Source organism: Ylistrum balloti, unplaced genomic scaffold, assembly GCF_031769215.1.
Source record: "Ylistrum balloti isolate Yb309-2 unplaced genomic scaffold, AGI_CSIRO_Ybal_v1 Utg369912, whole genome shotgun sequence".
NCBI lineage: Eukaryota > Metazoa > Mollusca > Bivalvia > Pectinida > Pectinidae > Ylistrum > Ylistrum balloti.
Window position 1 is genome coordinate 230,098 of NW_026782034.1, and position 23,688 is coordinate 253,785.

The window sequence follows — 23,688 nt, forward strand, 5'->3', positions numbered from 1 at the left end:
CCATTTCACAATTATTGGGGCATCTTTGATTCCTTCTTGGTAAACAACTCGAAATAGAAATGTGCCTTTTGGGATGGGATATTTTTGAGCTTTGTGTTGAAAATGGACCAGATCAATGTTAGGTGAACATATGGGTGAGAAAGTTACTTACATTTTTTTGTGATTCATCCTTCACATGTGATCCATCAATTGTTACCGAGACGACCGTGGTGAAACGGCAGTCAGCATCACTGTTTGTTATTAGACTACATGAATAAATCTATCTGTTCAGAAAATGGGCAGAAAAACCAGCAACATGTGTTTTCTTATCGCTTGGAAAATATCTGGATGTAGAGATAAATATGTATCTATAAATATTGAGAGATCACTATAGTCTGTTCTGATGTGTTCTCCTTGTAGTAGCTGGTGGCTACCTCACTGAACAACATACAGGAGGCGCGTCACATGCCATTAAGAGCAACTAAGGTAAAGTGTCATGGTCAAAGACACAATCATATCAGCACAGACATTTCTCAGCTTCCTAGGAAACACAAACTACCATGGAGTAGGGAGCATCCAACCACACACCTCTGATCTCTATCTCGAGTTATGTGGACACTGTAAATTGTTCACAGGAAATTCCTGATTCCAATGGGAACATAGGTAAACTATATCATCCTAAAGTATTTTCTATACAACCCTAACAATTAACATGTGGGCATACATAAGTAGGTGTTATTGTCCAACTGGAATATTCCAGTTTAAATTTAACTCAAGTCCAAGCATCAACACAGAAAGGGTCCATAGCATCCACACAATTTATCATTGGGGCGTATTGATGAGAAAGGGTCCATCTTCATAGCATCCACACAATTTATCATTGGGGCGTATTGATGAGAAAGGGTCCATCTTCATAGCATCCACACAATTTATCATTGGGGCGTATTGATGAGAAAGGGTCCATCTTCATAGCATCCACACAATTTATCATTGGGCGTATTTATGAAAAAGGGTCCATCTTTTGAGTTACATGGAATTAATCTTCCTATGAGATTTTAATTGGGTATCACTAATACAGATAACTTTGCCTCAATTTTTGTGAAAGAAGATGAAACCAAGATGGCTATTTACAGCAATTTTATTGTAAATTATGACAAATATTCAGAGCCAATCAGTTATCACAGGACAATTCACTCAAGAGGTAGTAACATACTAATGTGAAATGGGCAGACATTAATTTACAAACCTGGCTTAAACTGAGAAACTAATCAAAGCTAGACAGTTAGCATTGTCTCGCAATAAGCCCATGCCTGGCAATAGTGCCATTGTCAGTCAGTACTTGTTACTTAAGTCCTGCGTTACCCCTAAACTTCGAGACAGACATTTTGTGTATGCCCCCTGGACTTACTGCAGGGTGGGTACTGTAATTTGTCATCATATTTCAACCAAAAACCAAATTATTGGTTAATTTACAAGAAAACAACATGATTTAATCGAATATCAGAAAAACAACACAACAGAAGTCAACAAAATTCTAACATAAGGCTATAACAAAGAACTACGTACACATGAAAAAAATGTCTACCTACCATAAATTGCTGTTATCTGTGCATAGGAAACTTGACAACCCAACAGTCTTGGTTCTCAGCATAAAGGCAGGGTTATAATGACAGTTCAGGTATAGTCCAACATTGTGACAGTTTATTAAAGTAAATGGATTTAATGTTAAGTATAAAATAACGTATATGTTAATGTACTGATGTACTTTCAACCACATGGAAACTACATAATACTATATATAACCAACTCACTTCACTGGCACAGTTGTGTCTCTAGCCAGTGTTTTAACAGGTATTGCTACTTATTTGGACTTAGACATGGATATATTTGGTACATATGTACTCAGATATAATTTAGTGCAGCAAGCACTTTGTATATAAAAAAATGATGCCCTGAATGATATTTGGTAAAGATAGTGAAGTTTGGTTTCTATGTGAAAAGGGTGTTGCTGTGCAAGTAATTTTCATTCAAAGCTCTCGTGTGTTGAATTTTAACAAAACATTGCAAACGAGATCAGCATTTTCTCAACCTGAATTGGAAATTACCCCAAACCAGTAGAAACAGGCACAAAAGGAAATCACCCACCAAGAAGTTATAACATCATAATTTATGAAAGTCAATTAACTGATACAAAGCATGCTATTATACTTAATAAGTGACATAAGAATAAAGCAATTGTTTTACACAGTCAACAAAAGGTAGCTATACATTACAGTAGTATTAAGTACCATAGCTGCCAAACATAATACGCTTTTCATTATAAGTCACAAACATTCAAAGAACGTAAAAAAAGGTTGTTTGTACATGGCACAAAAACAAAACAAAAATGCATTGTATAAACCAGAATCATTATTGATGACATGTACACAAATATCAAATTTTGTCAAACATGTATAAATTTTGTGTAATAATTGTTTGGAATACCCTCATTTTACTATGTTTATAAGTGAAAACTCATACATGAATAATATTTTGCTTGTTTCCTCAAAAATTTAACAGAAAAAAAACAATGCATACCTTTACGTAGGAATTCATTTTATTGTCAAATAGCATAATTTCATAAATTAATATTACACTTTAGAAAATCCTTTCCTGACTTTTCAAAAATAGCTAATAAATGGATTTTCTGTTGGTAGGTACATCAATTTATTACATTTTGCCAGTGAAATATAGGAATTTATCAATTTCCTTAAAACTATCATGATGATAAAAAATTTCCAGTGATGATTTAACTTTTGTGGTTTTATCCAAAAAGAACATTGATTTCTAGTCACTGCATTGAAATTCCCTGATTTTACTGTTCAGTCACAAATGAAGTGTAGGTAAATGAAACTACACTGGAATGAGTTGGATTTTCATCAAAGCATTCATATGTACATTTCATGCTTCCTTGATCTGGTATATAAACAAATTTTGTAACCAATTCTCACCAGGTAAATGGTGGAACACTATGCAAAGCAGCTGATTCAAAATGGTGTCATTTTGTTGTCAAGCATAATGTTAAATTATCTGACATCAAAGAGCATGCTTTTATTTCCCCAACTTTTTTTAACACTGTTCATTATTATGTTTGTTTTGTTCCAATAAAAACATAATAAAAAGAAAATATAATGGTTTCCTAGTAAATATAATATTTCTTAATCTTCTGACAGAAGATATCTATTTTTTTCCACTTGTGCTGATATATGTCTAACAGGAAACACTTAAATATCCTCTCTATACTTCACAATTTCATCACACCATCATTTTCTCACACATATTGTCACTTTCTCCCATTCCATACAGTTACACTGGTAATGTACACTTCTAAAATTCAGTAAAAATGTTTAATAAAATCTCGATGATATTGTCAAATACAAATTGATCACTTCAGAATCTTGAGATGTATGCCATTTTTTTAGGAATCTGAATTTTATATTCGTTGTCGATACTATCCTTGTTCAGCAGACCTTGCAAACTTCCTTGGAAACAGACTTGAGCAGATATCAATCCTGGTTGTGCGATACAAAACTTTGATCAGGTGACACGAAACTTCTGTAACGGCATCTTCATCTTTTTCTTAATGCTGCTCCATAGCCAGTCAACTGTGATGCACACACCTGTGGTCAGTACCGCCTAGAGACAGGATAAGAAAGAGATATAAATTACTGCACACAACCATAGTCAGTCAACTGTAACTACACACAACCATAGCCAGTCAACTGTAACTACACACAACCATAGCCAGTCAACTGTGACGCACACACCTGTGGTTGGTACCGCCTAGATTCAGGTTAAGAAACAGATATAAGTAACTACACACAACCATAGCCAGTCAACTGTAACTACACACAACCATAGCCAGTCAACTGTGACGCACACACCTGTGGTTGGTACCACCTAGAGACAGGGTAAGAAAGAGATATATGTTACTGCACACACCCGGTAATATGTAGACTTTGTTTAATCTTTGCTAAACCTCCTTTCTGTCTACAGTTATTTATATTATCCTGTAATTCTGAACATACACCAGTTTCTGTAAGAAATTATCTCTCCTGTAATTGAGAAATTAAGAATCTCAAAAATTATAGATAACAAACTCTAGATGATTCACAAATGCACAGTCACACAACTGAACTTTCATGAGGTCACTGTTTCTACATTTTTCACATCTTTGCTATGTATTACTGGCTATTAAATAAACAGTACCATACAATAAAACCTAGTTATCAGACTAAATACCACTAGCCTGTCCAATGTCAGTAGGACTGAGGAAGCCTGCCAAACAGCAGGCCCAAACTACTCTAGAGTTTGTTTTTTTGTTGAGTGAAATTGTGAAAATAATTTTTATAAGAACTTACTTCTCCTGGCTTAACAATAACATGAGTTGCTGTTTTCTTCTGAAAGTCATTCACCAGATCTCCATCAAAGCTGTAAACAGGCAGCAGAATTATAGGTCCACAGAAATAATAAAAAGATTCTCTTTTAGTTTTAAAAACTAAGAGTGGGACCATAGTTTGGGATGAAAACTTATAGAATCTTTCAACTCCCTTTACAATGAGATTCCCTTATCTCCCACTGAATTATTACATTTCTGTTTCCTGTTTTCCTTATCTACGTACAATACGAAGGGTATACAATAACATGTGGATAGTGTATGAATAGTTATGAGACCCACGCCTCGCACACTGTGATTTAATCTTACACAAAACATAAATATAAAGAGCATACCAATAAATGTCAAATGAAATTATACTCCTGATAGCTTATATATATATATTATGATAAGTTGTGGATGAAGATGAGTTTCAATCTTTATGATAACACAAGATTTGCATGATTTACCTGTCCAGGGTAAAAGAAAGGGTTGTCTTATCTAATTCTTACCCAATAATATATCGCTTTAACAGTCTGTATTTGTCTGTGTCTTCTGACAAGAAAATCTTTGTCCCAGAAAACACATTTGGTAATCTCTGAAATGATAAAACAATAAATTACTAGTAACACTTAAATAAAAACACACAGCTAAAAAAATCATCATATTTTTGGATTATCATATATAATGAAGCAATCATCCCTCACTGCCATTTGTATTCAAAACAAATAAAACGGATACCAACAAACTTTGTTACTAATGGGCACAAGACCTATTTTTAGTTCATTACACCAAGCCTCTCCAGGTCAAATACCAAATTCAATGAGTGAAGGTGAAACAGCATAAATTGTGCAATGTTAAAAAAATATTATCGATACTCAAAGAGATGTGCAACATTGCATTATCTGTCCTAGCATAGACAAGCATATGATCATGGAGGTTTGAAATATACTATTGGAGTTACTTGAAAATAATTTTTTTTGGGGACAAATTACACATTTATCTGTATGTGTATCATATATACTTATCTCCCTTGGTTTGAATTCTCCATACACTTACTTTCATTGTTTAGGGTCAGCTACACACTTATTTCAGCAGCTATGGGTGATTGCTGTGGAATATAACATAATGAAGCCCTCCCCATTTCTTTGAGTGGCTACCCAATTATCCTTTCTCCTGTTGGTTGACTACATATTTACATCCTCTTGTTTAGGTTGGCTACACACTTACCTCCCCTGGTTTTGGAAGCTTCTTGTCAGTCGGGTGGTAGTATTGATCTGTATGAGCAGGGTTTGTCTGATAACAGTCACTGCTATATTTACATGTAGGTTTTGAGGACTGAAAGATTGAGTGATCATAAAGATTAGTCAATTTACACTAAACACATACTTACCTCTGATAACAATATCAATCCATATGTCAGGAGAAATAATATTTCCATTTTTCGTTGCTAAATAATGTTAGTTATATAAATTGATTTGTTTTTTGTTTCCTCATTTAATCTTATCTGATATATACATACATCTGACTTTACCTTCTTAATTGGTGACTCCTCATCAATTTTCTTTGAAGGAGAACCATCAAATTTTTTCTTTGGTGAGGAAGCTTCCTCGTCATTATCCTCTGTCCTTGACCTTTTTTCACCCCTTTTGACCCAGCCTGCCAGTGTCCCCATCTTGCTGGGTGAGGCCTTGGAAGGTGTTACTGGGGCAGATTCTCGACCTTTGGACGGAGTTGAAGGTGCTGGCCCAGCGTGATCAGAGTGACCATTACTGTTTCCGTTATTGTTGTCGTTGTCACTGTCCTGACTCCCTTTACGCTTGGTAGCTGCCTTCCCTTTCTTGGAACTAGGAAACAAGTCTGATGTCTCCTTCGACTTCTTGAATAGTTCCTACAATTAGACAAGACATCAATGTTGTAAAGTTATGTATACAACATCCCTGTATTTTCTGTGTTGTTTACACCTGCTTCATCCTGCTGTTATCTGATCTCTTATTTTTAATGGAGACAATGTCTTCCAGTGCCTGTCTTGTATTGTACAACCTTTTTGTAAGACACATGTAAAATCTAAGGAGTGTCAAAAACTTGTCCCATTAGTGGATCCTCGGATATACTTCTCAAATTGTAAAACAACATTTGGGGGTAATTAACGTTCACAAAAATATGAGGAAGTCAATTGCTCCAAATTAAGAGGAGACAAGAATAATAAACAATGTTTATAGTATGCTATAAGAATTCCTATCACGAAAGTTAATATCCTCAAGATTCTTGTGATATATATTAAGCTAAACTTTGTTCACTTAATGAGTTAGTCTATTTACCTGAAGTCTTGGGAGGTTTGTTGCCTCTTTCCAGCTTTTGTCATCACGGAACTTCGTGATGCGAGGAAATCGGATGCTGATGCCAGCTGCAGTATGTATCTCCGCCTTACTGAATTCTGCCCCGGCTATCCCCCACACAGGTGCTTTCTTTGGGTCACGTATGACAAAGTCAGGAATCACTTGTTTTTTAATGTTGAGCCAATCAGGGATCTTTCTGACATCCTTACTGATTTTGACCATGTCCAGCTTAGTCTGGAGTTCGTCTAAAGTCTTGTCATCCAGTCCACTGTGACACTTGGTGACAGTACACCACTGGTCAGTGTCAGGATCATGAACTCCAAGCAGGAATATTGACATGATTCCACCTGTAAAATAGAGTATCTAGTAAGGGATGCTTGACAAATATTCAAATATAAAGTGTCAGCTTTCCATTGTTATAGTTAAAATTTATCGTAAATCACCTTCAAGATCAGGTTTCAAACCGTTAAAAAGTTGCAGAGATTCTGAATAATGAAGAATCAGATAAGAGATGTCATGTTTTGTTTTTAGATAACACTGATCAATACATCAAAACCCTTATAAAATGTCCTCTGAAGTAGACAATGTTTAACATAATAATTATTTCACTCTCAGTATCCAAGGAGAAAGGAATATCAAGCTTATTCATAGAAATTCCTCCGACAGTCGTTTGATCTTGGTCAACTTTGAAAGTCACAGATTCAAGCATTACTCTAAAAAATAGTGCCGCAAACAGGCCATTTTGGCCTGAGAAAAACAATGGATATGAATAAGAATAAATTCTCACAAGTGTGAGATTTAACCTTAAATCATTTCTTGAATGCTATAAAAAACAACTAAATAGACTTCTCTGATCACGTGAAAATTTCATGTAAGAAGTCAAGCAAAAAAATAAATAAAACCACAACTGCTTTCTGAGAAATGACAATAGTGACAGTTATTGGATGTGGAATATACACACATTTTTCATACATGTATGATGCTTGATGTGTCTATGACATCAAAAGGACTCACTAAACATTATATCATAAGAAGACATAGATTGTAAACTAAAGAGGTTTCTTCATTAAAACAACAAGATACCAACATGTCAACATAATCCAAACACTCAAGTTCAATAAAACTATGGCAACAACACCAAAGAAAATACCAACATGTCAACATAATCAGAATCCAAACTTAAATTCAATAAAACTAGGTCAAAATATGAATAAATGAAAGACTTACACTGAGACTCCTGAAAAAGTGCAAGGTGAATTAGACCAGGTGTTACAAAAGAGTAAGCATCTTCTGCTTCATTGACAACACCCATCATGTAAATCTTGGTCAACCCACATAAGTAATATTACTTTCAAAATGAAAACAAGGTATACAACAACAGAACCAACAGGTAAACTAACAAGTATCAAACACATTCAGCTTCATATTACACAATGAAATAGAATAATTCTCTGAGAGATCACTATGACGACTGGTCAAGTCTGTTTGCTGCACCTTTGTTTCCTGACCCGAAGTAGGCCCCCAGCACCACTAGGTCAGCTGAGTCCGCCATTGTACCCTGTTCTAGGTAATCTTTCTTTATCTTCAACCAATGTCTCTTTCCAGGCTCATAGATCCCCTACAAAACAACAAACAAAGTAACATTACTGTCTCTTCCCTGGTTCATAGACCCCCTACAACACATCCTAATAAACAATGTAACATTACTGTCTCTTCCCTGTCTCATAGATCCCCTACAAAACAACAAACAATGTAACATTACTGTCTCTTCCCTGGTTCATAGATCCCCTACAACACATCCTAATAAACAATGTAACATTACTGTCTCTTCCCTGGTTCATAGATCCCCTACAACACATCCTAATAAACAATGTAACATTACTGTCTCTTCCCTGGTTCATAGATCCTCTATAACACATCCTAGTAAACAATGTAACATTACTGTCTCTTCCCTGGTTCATAGATCCCCTACAACACATCCCAACAACCAATGTAACATTACTGTCTCTTCCCTGTCTCATAGATCCCCTACAACACATCCCAATAAACAATGTAACATTACTGTCTCTTCCCTGGTTCATAGATCCCCTACAACACATCCCAACAAGCAATGTAACATTACTGTCTCTTCCCTGTCTGATAGATCCCCTACAACTCATCCCAACAAGCAATGTAACATTACTGTCTCTTCCCTGGTTCATAGATCCCCTACAACACATCCTAATAAACAATGTAACATTACTGTCTCTTCCCTGGTTCATAGACCCTCTACAACACATCCCAACAAGCAATGTAACATTACTGTCTCTTCCCTGTCTCATAGATCCCCTACAACACATCCCAACAAGCAATGTAACATTACTGTCTCTTCCCTGTCTCATAGATCCCCTACAACACATCCTAATAAACAATGTAACATTACTGTCTCTTCCCTGGTTCATAGACCCTCTACAACACATCCTAATAAACAATGTAACATTACTGTCTCTTCCCTGGTTCATAGACCCTCTACAACACATCCTAATAAACAATGTAACATTACTGTCTCTTCCCTGGTTCATAGACCCTCTACAACACATCCTAACAAACAATGTAACATTACTGTCTCTTCCCTGTCTCATAGATCCCCTACAACACATCCCAACAACCAATGTAACATTACTGTCTCTTCCCTGGTTCATAGATCCCCTACAACACATCCTAACAAACAATGTAACATTACTGTCTCTTCCCTGGTTCATAGATCCCCTACAACACATCCTAACAAACAATGTAACATTACTGTCTCTTCCCTGGTTCATAGATCCCCTACAACTCATCCCAACAAGCAATGTAACATTTAACTTTACTCATGAAATCTAAAAAACAGTGTTTCTAAGTCTTAACAGTTATACTAAATTTAGTGTTTCACATACTTTGTTTCAAGATCTGAAGACTTGACCTGTTATAAAGAGCTGTTATAAATTGAAACTAGATGAGTTTATCAGTAGAACTCAACAGTTACATCTACTGCTATTTTTTTCACTTTAACAAATCCCAATATTCCAAAACAAAGGACTCCGGAATGTTTCAAATTAAGAGAAAGACAATTCATCATCCTACGATTTTCAATATTTTATCAAATAAAAGAACAAATATGAACACCGATTTTTTTCTCATGACAAGCTAACTCTGTAATGGCTCTGCACACAAACATACCAGGAGAGAAAGTAGACTATCTAAATATCTAAATGTCAAAGTATCTCATCAGTGTTGAAAACAGTGCAGCAAGGGCAGTCGGCTTCCCAAATACAACAATATAAGCAAGCCACATACTAAAACAAGCTCAGCCACATTGTGCTATTATGGGAGATAACTCACATTGACATCTTTGAGAACGAGTCCCTCCAGTCCCTGTCTGAACACTTCATTCATCATATCCTTTAAGTCGTCAGGCTCCTGTAATATCAGACGAGGTAACAGATTGCTATATTAGTGAGATATGAACCGTTGTAAACAGATTTATGACACAACTGTCTAGTTTGGTCACACACGTCAATGTCATAAATATTGTATGACACGTGTATATAAATATCAATATTGCGTCATAAACCAATGTGATCACATGGTTGTCTCCATGGTGACAAAAGACATCAGATATTGCTCAGTATGTCCTAGAAAGTCTTGAAAGTAAAGAAAGTACTAGGATTTTCCCTTTTTAAAAGATATTGGGTTTCCTTCCTTTTTAGTGAAAGAATATATACTGTAACAAATTAACAATGTGTAAGTTATGTCCATGTCATACAAAACTTCCAATAATTTGATATAATATGGATATTTGTAATCAGCCTAGTTAATATGAAACATTCACCTAAGTAAAATCTTCACAGAAAAAGAAATAAAACCCACCTTGATGTGCTGCATCTCTGAGAACATAACATGATGTTCTATCTCTGTCATATTTTCATGGAGTATTTTTCTTCTTGTCTTTATGGGTCTGTAAAAATAACACTTTTTAGTGAGAGCAAAATATATTCTACAGAACTTCACATTATGTTTATTGATATCAATGTTATGTTATTTATAAGTGTGTGTAAGACTCTGAATAAACTAGTCGTGATCTTTGAATTTACTAATAAGTCTAGTTCATATAATGATATCTACATGTATATTCAAAACTTGAAACTTTACCATCACTTAAATAATGTTACCTGGTATTCCTTTCAAAGAAACCCTGTAACTTAACAATGAATTTAGATCTGATCACACTTTTAATATTTCAATAATATGTAAGTACTGGTTTATATCATTTTTCTATATCATCTCACAGCATTCTTCAACTTCAAATGTAAAAGGAATAGTATTGGGCAATTCAATATAATGTTGAATTTCTCATCAAAGGCAAGCAGCTCATTTACATAGACAACACCAAGAGAAGTTTACTAATGAAAGATCCTAGAGAGATCCTTGTACCCATCATCAAATCGTTTTTACTGGTTCTGTTATCTTTTCATTATCAAAAACTGAATCATTATAAATATAACAAATCCATTTACACATTTGGCAAATCCAATGAATTTTTACCAATTTACACAACAAAGAGCTTCTTTCAATTCTAAACATTGTTAGGACCAGTGTTATTGGTAAATTTCTTTTCTTTTTCAAAACTTTGTTGGGCTATGAGCTAGAAATACCTTTCTACCAAAATTTGTTTGTGTGCCTTTTGGTTAGTCGGAAAAATCATTTACAGGTGTTAACAAATTTAACCCCTGTGACCCTAAATGAGGGTCAAGTTTATTTCTTTTTGCAAACTTGGGCTTCATCCTACCACATGCAAGCCAAATATCACGCGTCTAGATCTTTTGGTAAATGAGAAGCAGTCATTAAAATCTTTTAAAAAATTCCCCCTATGACCTTGAATATCAATTGAGGTCACAGGAGTCAAATTTTGTTGGACTTCATCCAAAGTACCTACAAGTAAAATATCATGCTTCCTGGCCTTTCCGTTATAAGGAGTTGTTTAAACGTTTAAACAATTTTGACCTCTGCGACCTTGAATAAGGATTAAGGTAACTTCTTTTTTTTCATGGTTTTTGTCTGGCTTCATCCTATGAACATTCCAGCAAAATATCATACTTCTTAGGTTCTTGGTTATTCAGAAGAAGATGTTTAAAGGAAATAGTTGACACGGGATGGGCAATGGATGATGGACACTCCATCATGGTCTAAGCTCACGTGGCCCTTCAGGCCAGGTGAGATAAAAATGGCTCTATAGGTAGATCACCATTATAACTATGAACAGGTTCAATAACTTTGAATTTTAGGGTACCTGAAACAAATAACCTTTAAAGAGAGGTACATTTAAAATACAGATGACCTTTGAAGAGAAGTGCATCTTAAATACTAGTTGCCTTGAAGGCAGATTTCACTGCATTTTATCATAGTGAGTCACTGTAAGCCCCTACTTATCCTGGTATCAGATAGAACTTACTTGTCCATGATATTCTCCCCGTTAATGTGGAGACAATCAAACACAAAAAGGCAGACCTTGGCATCTGTGAACTGAGCTTTCTGTGAGGATAAAAAGAAATAATTGTGTGAAGCCTATATAATATACTGACAAGTGTAGTGGATAATTGTACATGTTCCTATAAGTAGTTATTTGGTTTTTATCCATTTAAACTCTTTACAAATATGTAAATTTCTAGTCATTGCATTAGATGAGAAGTAACACATACATATATTGAAGTAGAACTTTTGCCAAAAAAGAAATCAAAAGCCCTTCTTATGTGTTTAATAAAAATATATTCATATTTGTTGTTTAGTGAAAGCAATTGTTGAAAGGAGTTTTTATCAATTCTTGAAATTGATCCAAATTTATACATATTTCATATTTTTCACATGAATTTCATATTTTGGCTGAAAAATTCAATGAATTATTTCAAATCTCTATGCTTGCCATCATTTGTATTGAACATACTACAATCATATATATACATATATCATATTATACAATGCTGTTGCTACAGTGCCCATATTTCTGAGAAACCAAACTTTAAAAATCTTCATTACCTTGTCTTTAAATTTACAGCGGTATATTGTGATCATATCCATTTTACTGGCTCCACTATGCGTCACCAGTCAAACTAAATTTGCAACAGTATTAATAACAATACACTTCACAAATTTAAAAAAATACAGAAATGTTATTGCCTTCCTGATTCCAACACCACCACCTTCTACTGTACTAAACCTTGTGAACTCCCAGTGTACCAAATGGGAGGGGCTTTCCTGTGGTTGTATCCACTAGTAACACTTCAGCATCTAAAATAAGGTCGTCTCCTGATGGAAAAGCCTTCTGGATGTGCTCTTTAAAGTGCTCCACCTTTAAACACCAATTCAAAAACAATCAGTCCATCTTTTACCTATATTTTCATTTATGAAGACATATTGAATATACTATATGATTCTGGTCAGTGCATTTCTTCTCTATTGCAAATTCAATATTCTGACTGTGGTAAGAAATTGGCCTTATGAGGTTATATAGCTTAAGATTCTGACTAAGGTAAGACTGACTACTGGTTTGTAGAATCTAAGACCGTGGCTGAAGTAAAACTGACCTTATGAGGTTGTACAGGTTGAAGATTCTGACTGAGGTAAGACTGACTACATGTACTAGTTTGTAGAATCTAAGACCCTGGCTTAAGTAAAACTGACCTTATGTGGTTGTACAGGTTTAAGATTCTGACTGAGGTAAGACTGATTATTTATTTGCAGAATCTAAGACTGTAGCTCAAGTAAAACTGTCCTTATGAGTTTAAAAAATTTCAAGATTCTGACTGAGGTAAGACTGACTACTGGTTTGTAGAATCTAGGATCATGGCTGAAGTAAAACTGACCTTATGCGGTTGTACATGTTTAAGATTCTGACTGAGGTAAGACTGATTATTTATTTGCAGAATCTAAGACCGTGGCTGAAGTAAAACTGACCTTATGCGGTTGTACAGGTTTAAGATTCTGACTGAGGTAAGACTGACTACATGTACTAATTTGTAGAATCTAAGACCATGGCTGAAGTAAAACTGACCTTATGAGGTTGTACAGGTTTAAGATTCTGACTGAGGTAAGACTGACTACATGTACTAATTTGTAGAATCTAAGACCATGGCTGAAGTAAAACTGACCTCATGAGGTTGTACAGGTTGAAGATTCTGACTGAGTTAAGACTGACTACTGGTTTGTAGAATCTAAGACCCTGGCTTAAGTAAAACTGACCTCATGAGGTTGTACAGGTTTAAGATTCTGACTGAGGTAAGACACTGACCTTATGAGGTTGTACAGGTTTAAGATTCTGACTGAGATAAGACTGATTATTTATTTGCAGAATCTAAGACCGTGGCTGAAGTAAAACTGACCTTATGTGGTTGTACAGGTTTAAGATTCTGACTGAGGTAAGACTGACTACTGGTTTGTAGAATCTAAGACCCTGGCTGAAGTAAAACTGTCCTTATGAGGTTGTACAGGTTTAAGATTCTGACTGATGTAAGACACTGACCTTATGAGGTTGTACAGGTTTAAGACTACGACTAAAGTAGGAAAACTGTGTTCCTTTTTTATGCAGCTGTACTCTTTCTCCGTCATACTTTATTTCTGCATAGAAACCGTTGGGACATCGCTTCATAGCAAACTCAACAGAGCGACAAGCTTCAGCCTGAAACAAAATCAATAAAACAATAACCCAGATTAGATAATTAGAACTGTGGTTGGTAGTTTAGACAAAGACTTGGTTGAACAGTTAGACAAGCCAGCTAACCAATGGCTATCTTCAGAAGGATATATCTACAACACTACAGTTATTAATCATCTGGTTACTGATGTCTCCCGATATTAACTCATATCATGAAAACTGATGTATTTGGCCGTCTGTTAATTGTGTCCATAGCAATAAAATTATTTCAATTTTGCATAAAGTGAAGAAATTTTAATATTCAGTTAGTTTTGCCAAATTTTTGTATATTATTTCCCATAGAAACTATTGAAAGCATTCTTGAACAAATTTACATGAGATTATGAAGGCACTTAGATTTCAAGAATGAACTTTATTAATGCGGAATGGAAATCCAAATCCATACAAGAAGACAAAATTGACTTATTCACATTTGACCTTTGCTCTAATTATGCAAATTTCAGGTGGTTACCACTGCAACCATAGATGAAATAATAAATAAATATCTATCATTACAATGGTATGAGGAAGTATCTAAAATTTGAAATACATTGATTATGGGTTTTAAAGTTTGATAGAGTTGTGGACAAAAAATTGGTGAATCCTTACATAGTCCTTTATACCCTGTATTAGAGCTTCTACATAAGTAAAATCACTATTTTCTACATTGTTTTCTATCCTATATAACATACAAGCATAGGTAGGACTGGTGTCATGAGATTAGCCCTGACGCTCAGTTTCCTAGCCTTTCCTGGTTTACCACCTCCCTCTTCCAAGTTTTGTTGCACACGATCGACAACATCACGGAGATTCCTCGAGGCCTGGAAAGCTGCGTAGGCATTGTCATCTAAACCCTCTAGTCTACAACAGATATATAGCAAACATTTATAATGATATAGAGCACTGTTTGGTCAATAATATTATATAATGTTAACAACATTATATCCCTCTAGTTAAAAGGCTTGCATCAATTACATTCAATGTGTTATACACACTGTCATTACAACTGTCTTATCCCAATTTCGTAACATCTTGTGAAATAATGTAATGCATCATAACAAGAATATTGCTAACAGCAATTTACATCAGTCCAATAAAATGCTATTTACAAAAACAACAAAAATTGCTTGATCAAAAGATCAAGACTCAGTAAAAAAAGGAAAATTTTAAACATGTTTTCATGTAAAATGGAAATTCACATAAGAAATATAGATTGTAAATGCGTGACAGAACAATTGATACATTGGATGTTATATATTTTGCTTCAGACTTACATGTGTTTTGCTCCAGCATTGATCCTTAAGTCATGTTTTATAAGACGTATCACCATCTTTAGGTCATTAAGTGTACACCTAGAAAATAACAGTAAAATGACTTAAAGAGCTAAAAACATACTTTTAAAGAACATGGAAGTCATTAATACAAAATACTATATAAATAACAATGTTCCAAACAATTTCATATCAAAGCTGTTTTTCTCTAATGCTCAACTGTTTGGTGGATGTACCATCCCATCAACTGCCACAGTCATTTTGAGACAGGGTCTCCTAGTACTAGCTGTTAACCATCTTAAAGATCATTATATGGTAGGCCTCTCACCATCCTCGATACTACAGAGGTTATGATCACTTTCACTCTCTGCACTTCTGTCACGGGAAAATTGAAGGCACAAGCAAAGTAATTTGATTGGTTCCAGGAGAAAACAAGAGTTCCTCGGAACGGTATGTGTCGCCTGCATAAAGTGTCACGGTCACCCAGAGTTTGAGCTGGATGTGCAACATTCAACCATAAAGTTGTAATATCAAATTTCATTTCATTAACTTGAAGCATAAAGCGAAAACTGCACAAAGCAATATTTCTGAGAAATTTTCCGAGTTCAAAGGGACATATCACTGCCAAGAATGGTCACAGACAGCATATAGCAAATGTCATTTCTAAAACTCAAAGCATAACCAAAGAAAGTCAAGAAAACAATATTCCCAGAGAATTTTTCTAAGTTCAAAGTGGCATAACTCAGCCAAGAAGGGTTACAGACAGCCAGGAATCAAGCTTAACTTGTACCCTTGCAACAGAATGCCATATACCAAATTTCATTTTGATAACTCAAAGCATAAGCCAAAAAAGTCCGGAAAACAATATTCCCAGGATATTTTCTAAGTTGAAAGGGGCATAACTCTGCTAAAAAGGATCACAGACAGCCAGGAATTAAACTTAATCTGAACCCTTGCAACAAAAAACCATATGCAAAATTTCATTTTGATAATTCAGAGCATTACCGAAAAAAGTCCAGGTAACTTTCGTACGGACGACAAAAAAACTGACCAATACAGGCTAATACACTCCCTTTAAAGATAACATAAAGAGCAACACCCAACTTCAAAACCATAACAATATACTGTTATGCAACCTCGAGATTGCTTTGATGTACGTCCATAAGGTGTCGCACATGGAACTCTCAATTTTTGTAATGACATGCTCCAAGGGTGAAGAGAGCAAAAGTAACTGAAACTCCTGGAGTATCGAGATTGGCCTGTCACATACCATCCAGAGCAACTGTGGCATGGATCTTTTAGTACTGTTAATGTTTCAATGTATTCAGACAAAAAACTAATTTATCTGGATCTCCGGGTTGTTGGTTAGTTTGATGGCAGCTGTTGAGTTCTATTACAGATGTCTTAATCCAATACATACCATGACATGACATTTATAAATTCTTGCTGATGAATAAGAAAATATTTAAATGATTAAAACATTAACATAATTGCAGTGGCAATAGTATTGATAATTTTTCTTTCCTTTTTATTTTCAATTTTTTGAGATGGGCAGAGTTTACCTTTTGGCTATTTGTGTGAGAATTCTCTGTTGGTCTTCTTCCTTTGTCACAAGAGAGAGCTCTTCCAAGAAATAGTCCACCTGGAACAATGCAACAACTATGTAATTTTATATCAAATTTCACCATGTTCCATGTTTATTCACAGAGGGTCTTACATGACTATAGATGTAGTATGAAATTTGCTGAACCATTTCAAAAATTTTATATGTCATAAGCCTTTCAGCAAGTGACACATCAAATTATTTATCAAGTTAAATAAACTCCATATTACATCTGAGTGTCAGATTTCATTTATCCAATATAACCTATATTTCTCAAAAATACGCAAAATCTCTGAAAATTATTTCGCCAATCAGACAGGCTAATTTCAACTTGGAAGGTACATTTTTCATTACAGAGACAATTATGTGATGTCATCATGATGTGACATAATTATGACATCACATTATTGATATTAGGTATGAATCTTATGATATTTATGACATTGTTGTATGACATGACAAAACCAATTATTTGATGAAAAATGTTTATGCATAACTTTTACAGACTTCTCATCTGTTTGGATATTTTAAAATCATTTACCAGGATCTATCCATTTTATTTTATGATCACAAATATGTGTTGTTTAATGACAGAGGTCTCGTTATCCATAACTTTCTACTGAACTACAAATGTTCTGCCAAGTGTGACAATATCTAGACTCCAGTATCACTGAATACATAAAATCAATTATGCTTTTACTTTACAGTCTGAATTTTGTTTCATTTGTCTATTAAATTTTACATCTCATAGAATTTTATAGATATTCCCTGAATTAATGGAATTTTGATGAAATGTTTCAGTCTTAGACTGTGCTGATGAATTCAATACCAGCTTCTGTTCTATAATAATAAACTTCTTCGGGTCAAATATACCATGACTACTGATACAAATGACTTCAAAGGATCAGATACCTGTTGTAGGGTCAATGTACTTTTCTTTACAGGCATCAAGTGTTTACTCTGATCAAAAAATATCCTCACTGTCTCTGCGACATCTCCCTGAAAGAAAGCACATTGAATTTTGTTGATATATATTTTTCAAATAAAAAAACAAAACAAAACACATGGAATATCCACAAAGAGAAATTTATCAAATTTGAGAAAATATCAAATATTTAAAAAAAACTCTTTTTGTTCATTACAAAATGTATCATTTACCTCTTGTTAATGCTGATGAAATAAAATAACAGATAATTCTTTTTAATCAGCAGAGAATTTATAACACTGGAAAAAGTGGTTTCAAACAATCTAATAGAGAGAAGAATACCATACATTTTTTAATCCTGAAAAGACATTGCGGAAGTGTTACTAGTAATGGTGAGTGGGTTGTGCAATGTTAACACACTCGCCTTTCACCATGATGTCCAAATTTCAATTCTCTGAAAGGATGTTTAAAGTTAATTATATGGGGTCATCTGCCAGGACATGTGGGTTTTTCCAGGGGTACTCCTGTCTCATTCCACATTAAGATACCTCACACCCTTCAATCCAAGACAACGAGAGTGTTTTGTATAAGACTGATCACTTGTAAAAAGATTTTATACTAATGACAAATTTATGTCAGTTCCCATCAAGGGTATTGACAGAAAAGGATAAAATCTTCCTTATCCAGAAAGATACAATTATTTAGCAATGAACAAGGCAAGGTGTTGGGAGAAGCTCTTGATTTCACACATACAGCCAAACTCCAGTATTAAAACTGGACAGAGGGAAATAATTATGTACAATGTTAAAATGATTTTTAGTACGTAAAACAGAGCCATTCCAAATGTGCTCACATTCAATACTTATCATTTGTAAGTTACAAGACTAGGGAGTATGTGAGAAAAGGCCTTTAACGAAATGACAAAGGAAGATATATTAACCACACTCCTCTCCAGTAACATGGAGGACAAATAAATCTTAAGCTTGCATAGAAAACAGATTGTTGATATGTAAAAGATTAAATACCTGATCAAGATCAGCCACCATTGCCTGCAGACTGGTTCCAAAAATCTAAAACATAATAGGTGATGAAATGAATTGTGTTGCTTTATGATCTCTTCATGCTGCGGTTTAAAGAACATGCAATGTGCCTCTCTAGGATGTTGTGATGTAGCAACCAGCTACCACAAGAAGATTCTGCCTCAAAATGACCCTTGCTATTGCAGGATGATAAACCCAGCAAGCAAAATCAATACAATGACTTGAAAATGAAAGAGAAACTGACAATATGGTAACATAGGCTACGACTAGGTCACAAGAATCACTCAGGCATGACAAGGTTACAGGCAATTCATATTAGGGGCACAAGGGTTAGACCTAGGTCACAAGAATCACTCAGAAATGACAAGGTTACAAGCAATTCATATTAGGGTCACAAGGGTTAGACCTAGGTCACAGGATTCACTCAGACATGACAAAAGTACATGTATGACTCAATCTACAGTCACATGAGTTTCAAACAGGTCACAGGGATCTCTCAGATGCGACAAGATCATGCACAACTCATATCAATATTAGGGTCACATAGGTTATACTAGGGTTATGTGAATCATGACAGGTGTGATTGGTTTCTGTTTCACGGGGTCACAATAAGGCTCTGTTAAGTAATCCTGTTACAAAAAAAGGCCCAGGATCATCAATAGTTTTATTTCTAAAACTACTCCTGACCCAAGGGTCTATTTAGTTTGGACATTTCTAGAACTGCAGACTGTTTTTGAACAAGGAAAATTTATTGTTTTGGGGTTATTTCTACAGAAAAATGAAAAACAATCTTATCAAATGTGTATGGGTAACTAAAGACAGAGTCAGATGATCTAATAAAACCTAACTTGATTATGTTATTATTTTACTCATCAAATATTTACCTGGCTGAATAATTTAACAAGCTGTTTGTTATTCAGGTTGTATACTCGTTTCACAACACCAGGCAGCAGCAGCTTCAAAAGTGTATAGGTGTCACCAGTGTAGCCCTCTGTAATATGTAACACAAGATTATATGTAAGTTCCTTAAACAGTGCATAGGTGCATCTTTAGCCATGGAAGGTTTTTGTAAAATTTTATTGAAATTGGTTTAGGAGTTTTCAAGAAGAAGTCAAAAATGTTTAAAAGTTTATGATGCACAGCTCACTTGGCCCTTTGGCTAGGCGATATAAAAATGTGTTGGTTTTGAATTTGTTTAAAAACATTGTTTGTGATTCATACTACAAGTATTATCATGCAGCTTATTGTAGTCCCCAAATATGCCCTGCCCTACTTTAAGTCTATATTTTTCACTTGGGGAAAAAGGATGTATTTGCAGTAAAAATTGTTGTCTAATCTTTGCATTAAATCACTATAGTATGCCTGCTGAAGAAAAGCTAAGAAAACCTGTTATCACTGTTTCATTTTTACTCGCCAATATAAAAGCTTACTGACCTCCAGAAGAGCCCTTCTTGAGGTACTTTGTAACCAGAGCAGTCTTGGAGTTGTAACTACTTTCATCAGCAATTTCAGCACAGAGACGTCTGAACTCACGGAATGTATCGTCTCGCTCCCCATTGTCGTCCGGCATTTTGGTGGATGTTGAGGGAACAACAGCTGCAAGAGCATCAATGGCTATCGCATTTTATGATGTGAAGTAACGTCAACTTTATACAAGGCATTTGGATAAAAGCATGTATTTTGTTGTAGAGAAAGCAACAAATATGTCAAAATTTAACACCAAAGCTAAAAGCAGGAACAAAACTTTTTCTTATCAATCTATCATATGGGTCCTGGATTACGAAATAACTAAGAAACCTAAATGTTGCCCTTAACTCTAGTAAAGAAGTCCCGTTAAAAAACTTCAACTAAACTGGTAATAGTACTGTTGCTATCAATGCAGCATATACACAAATGGTGATTATATCACCATCATTATCATCATTGTAAGATTTACACAATTTCATATTTATACATAATCCTCAGCATCATTGTAAGATTTATATATGTTTTCATATATAACCATCATCACCATGATTGAAATATTCACAATTTTTGTATGTTATCATCATCATCATCATCATTTAAAGATTTACATGTTTTTAAAATATTACCATCATCATTGCAAGATTTAGATGGGGTAGATTTTGCCGCAGCTGGAGAGACAGTTGTCTTTTTCGGGGTTGCTTCCTTTGGAGTTTTCTTACTTGGTGTTTTTGCATTAGCAAGATATTCTGTATAAAAATAAAAACATAACACTGACATAACATATGAAGAAATGTATGTTAACCCTTTAATTTTTAACATTGCACATTTCATTCACTTTCATCTCTTTTTTCATTTTTTATACCAGTTTTAATATTACTGTTCATATAATACAAATACCTAATGCATGGGTAAAAAAATAATTTTTTATATATACTGCTAATACTGCTTATAAATGGTACATGTACTGAAGAGATTTATCTTGAAGGAAATCAATAAAATATCTATTGTTTAATAGGACTTTCAACACTTATATGTTTACCTGCTAGTACATGTAATAGAAATGGCTATTCACATTACAATGAATTCATTGAAAATCAACTGAAATAAATTGAATTATCAAACTTTATTTCATGACACTATGATCATGAAAAAAAATATATAACCTTTGATAAGTTTGTTGATTTCATCTTTATCCTCTGGAAGAATTTCTGAAAATCCTTCCATGTCATCGGGCTCTTCTATTTTTTTGGTAGTGGCACGAGCTCGCTTAAAAGTATTAAAGATGCAGCTTGGATGATACCATTGCTTCATGTCTCCATCTCCTCCGAACGGATTGGCCGTTACTTTCCCAATTCTCAGAGATCCTTTTTCTATTTTTGTCTTGCAACCCTTGCATCCTGATGTTCCCAACTTTGCATATCCAACAATAAACCTGTTATCTGCCATTTCACAATAGCTTTGGATTCTAGTCAAAGTCAAAGTGGTCCAAGGAGTTTTGCTTGTCAGTAAACTGTTGACATTGTTACAGGTCAGTTTGGTAGGACATGACTTTATCAAATTACCTTTTGGTAGCTTTACCAGGGCTGACGACAAGTACACATACCTAGACACTCTGTAAAATCTTAACATGAAATGTCTTTGCTCTTTGTTTAACAGATTTATTCCATCTGTAAAAGAAACAAAATACAACAGAAGCAATATTAAGTGTGAATCATATGCCATAAAAACCATAAAAAACACTTCATATCACCATGACCTAAGTACCCATTTGCCAAATATCACATTTGAGCTTTTTATGATTCTGGAAGCAGAATTCATATTTCAGGCCACACATGTAGTACTGACAATTACTACTTAAAAGAACGAAAATATATTCACTCTACTGAGTCATGACCATTATCTACAATTTCTTTTTATCTAAATGAATATGTTGAATACAATTTCCAACTTCTTACAGACCTATACCAATTCTTTTTCTAAGTGGAATTAACCCACTATATTTGACAAACAAATCAACATGTCCTCCACTTCGGTAAATACCCCAACACATTACTGACGCAATCTTAATATTACACTTGATATATTACCTGCCTAGTGTATCAGAGTGCTAGTCATACAGTGTATAATTCCGACACAGCACATTCGATATTGAATCTGTTAGTGTTTTTTTTCAGCAGCCATGTTCCCTTACCTAAAGCACAGGCATCTGTATCTGGATGGTTAACATCACAAGCAAAATTTCAGCCCACTGGACCGGATTTTTGCTTGTGTTGTTTACGTTCCAGATACATGTGCCTGTGCCTAATGCATGGTCTTTGTATTTAAACTTAACAGTTTACTTAAACCATTTGCGCATTGTCTGAGAAGTTTTTTCATCCATGGCATTAAGATTTCAGAAACCATATTTGACAAACTATGATTCTAAGCTGTTTGATATCAATAATAAATACAAATCGTCTTACCTGTACAAAACGCTAAACAAGCAAGTTTGTTTTGCAGACAATTGCAGTTGTTTAAAGAACGTTATCTCTCCTTCATAGACGAAAGAGTTACAGTATAGTAAGAGTTGTTTCCCTTAGTAAGAGACTGTCGCTAGCTGTACTTCTATAGCTCGTCAGTGACGATCAGGGCTTAAATTGGGAAGATTTGGCGGCGACTGAAGAAAATCCAAAGTGATTGAAAGAAACCTAAAGACTAGACGAGAAGGCGCAGAAGCCCGTAATTCAATAAATTTCGTAATTAAGGATATGTGTATATTCTAAACCGCGCCACTATTCGAATGAATTAAAACGTAGCATGCAAGTACCTCGCCAGAGACTATGAGTCCACCTGCGACAGCGACTTTGTAAACGGACGTTGTAAAGCATCTACGTATAAATGTATTGCATGTTAATTTGAAAAGTTCAGGTAAAATTAATTATTTTCATATTAAATTGAATATGTTA

At 34.7% G+C, this 23,688-nt stretch overlaps 1 protein-coding gene across 1 annotated transcript; it reads right to left on the reverse strand.

Annotated features, from left to right (window-relative positions):
• Positions 1-1,147: 1,147 nt before the first annotated feature.
• Positions 1,148-23,262, reverse strand: LOC132546747 (DNA ligase 3-like). The gene is made up of 22 exons (XM_060210466.1): positions 23,206-23,262; positions 21,907-22,410; positions 21,370-21,489; positions 20,711-20,872; positions 20,161-20,267; positions 19,262-19,306; positions 18,224-18,310; positions 17,271-17,350; positions 15,712-15,789; positions 15,130-15,298; positions 14,267-14,422; positions 12,965-13,096; positions 12,203-12,282; positions 10,621-10,708; positions 10,093-10,170; positions 8,227-8,350; positions 6,715-7,079; positions 5,928-6,284; positions 5,624-5,731; positions 4,906-4,991; positions 4,380-4,449; positions 1,148-3,654 (listed from the first exon to the last, which is right to left on the reverse strand). Exons 2-22 carry the CDS (start codon positions 22,370-22,372, stop codon positions 3,556-3,558), a joined length of 3,057 nt encoding a protein of 1,018 aa, XP_060066449.1. The 5' UTR covers positions 22,373-22,410; positions 23,206-23,262; the 3' UTR covers positions 1,148-3,555.
• Positions 23,263-23,688: the final 426 nt, after the last annotated feature.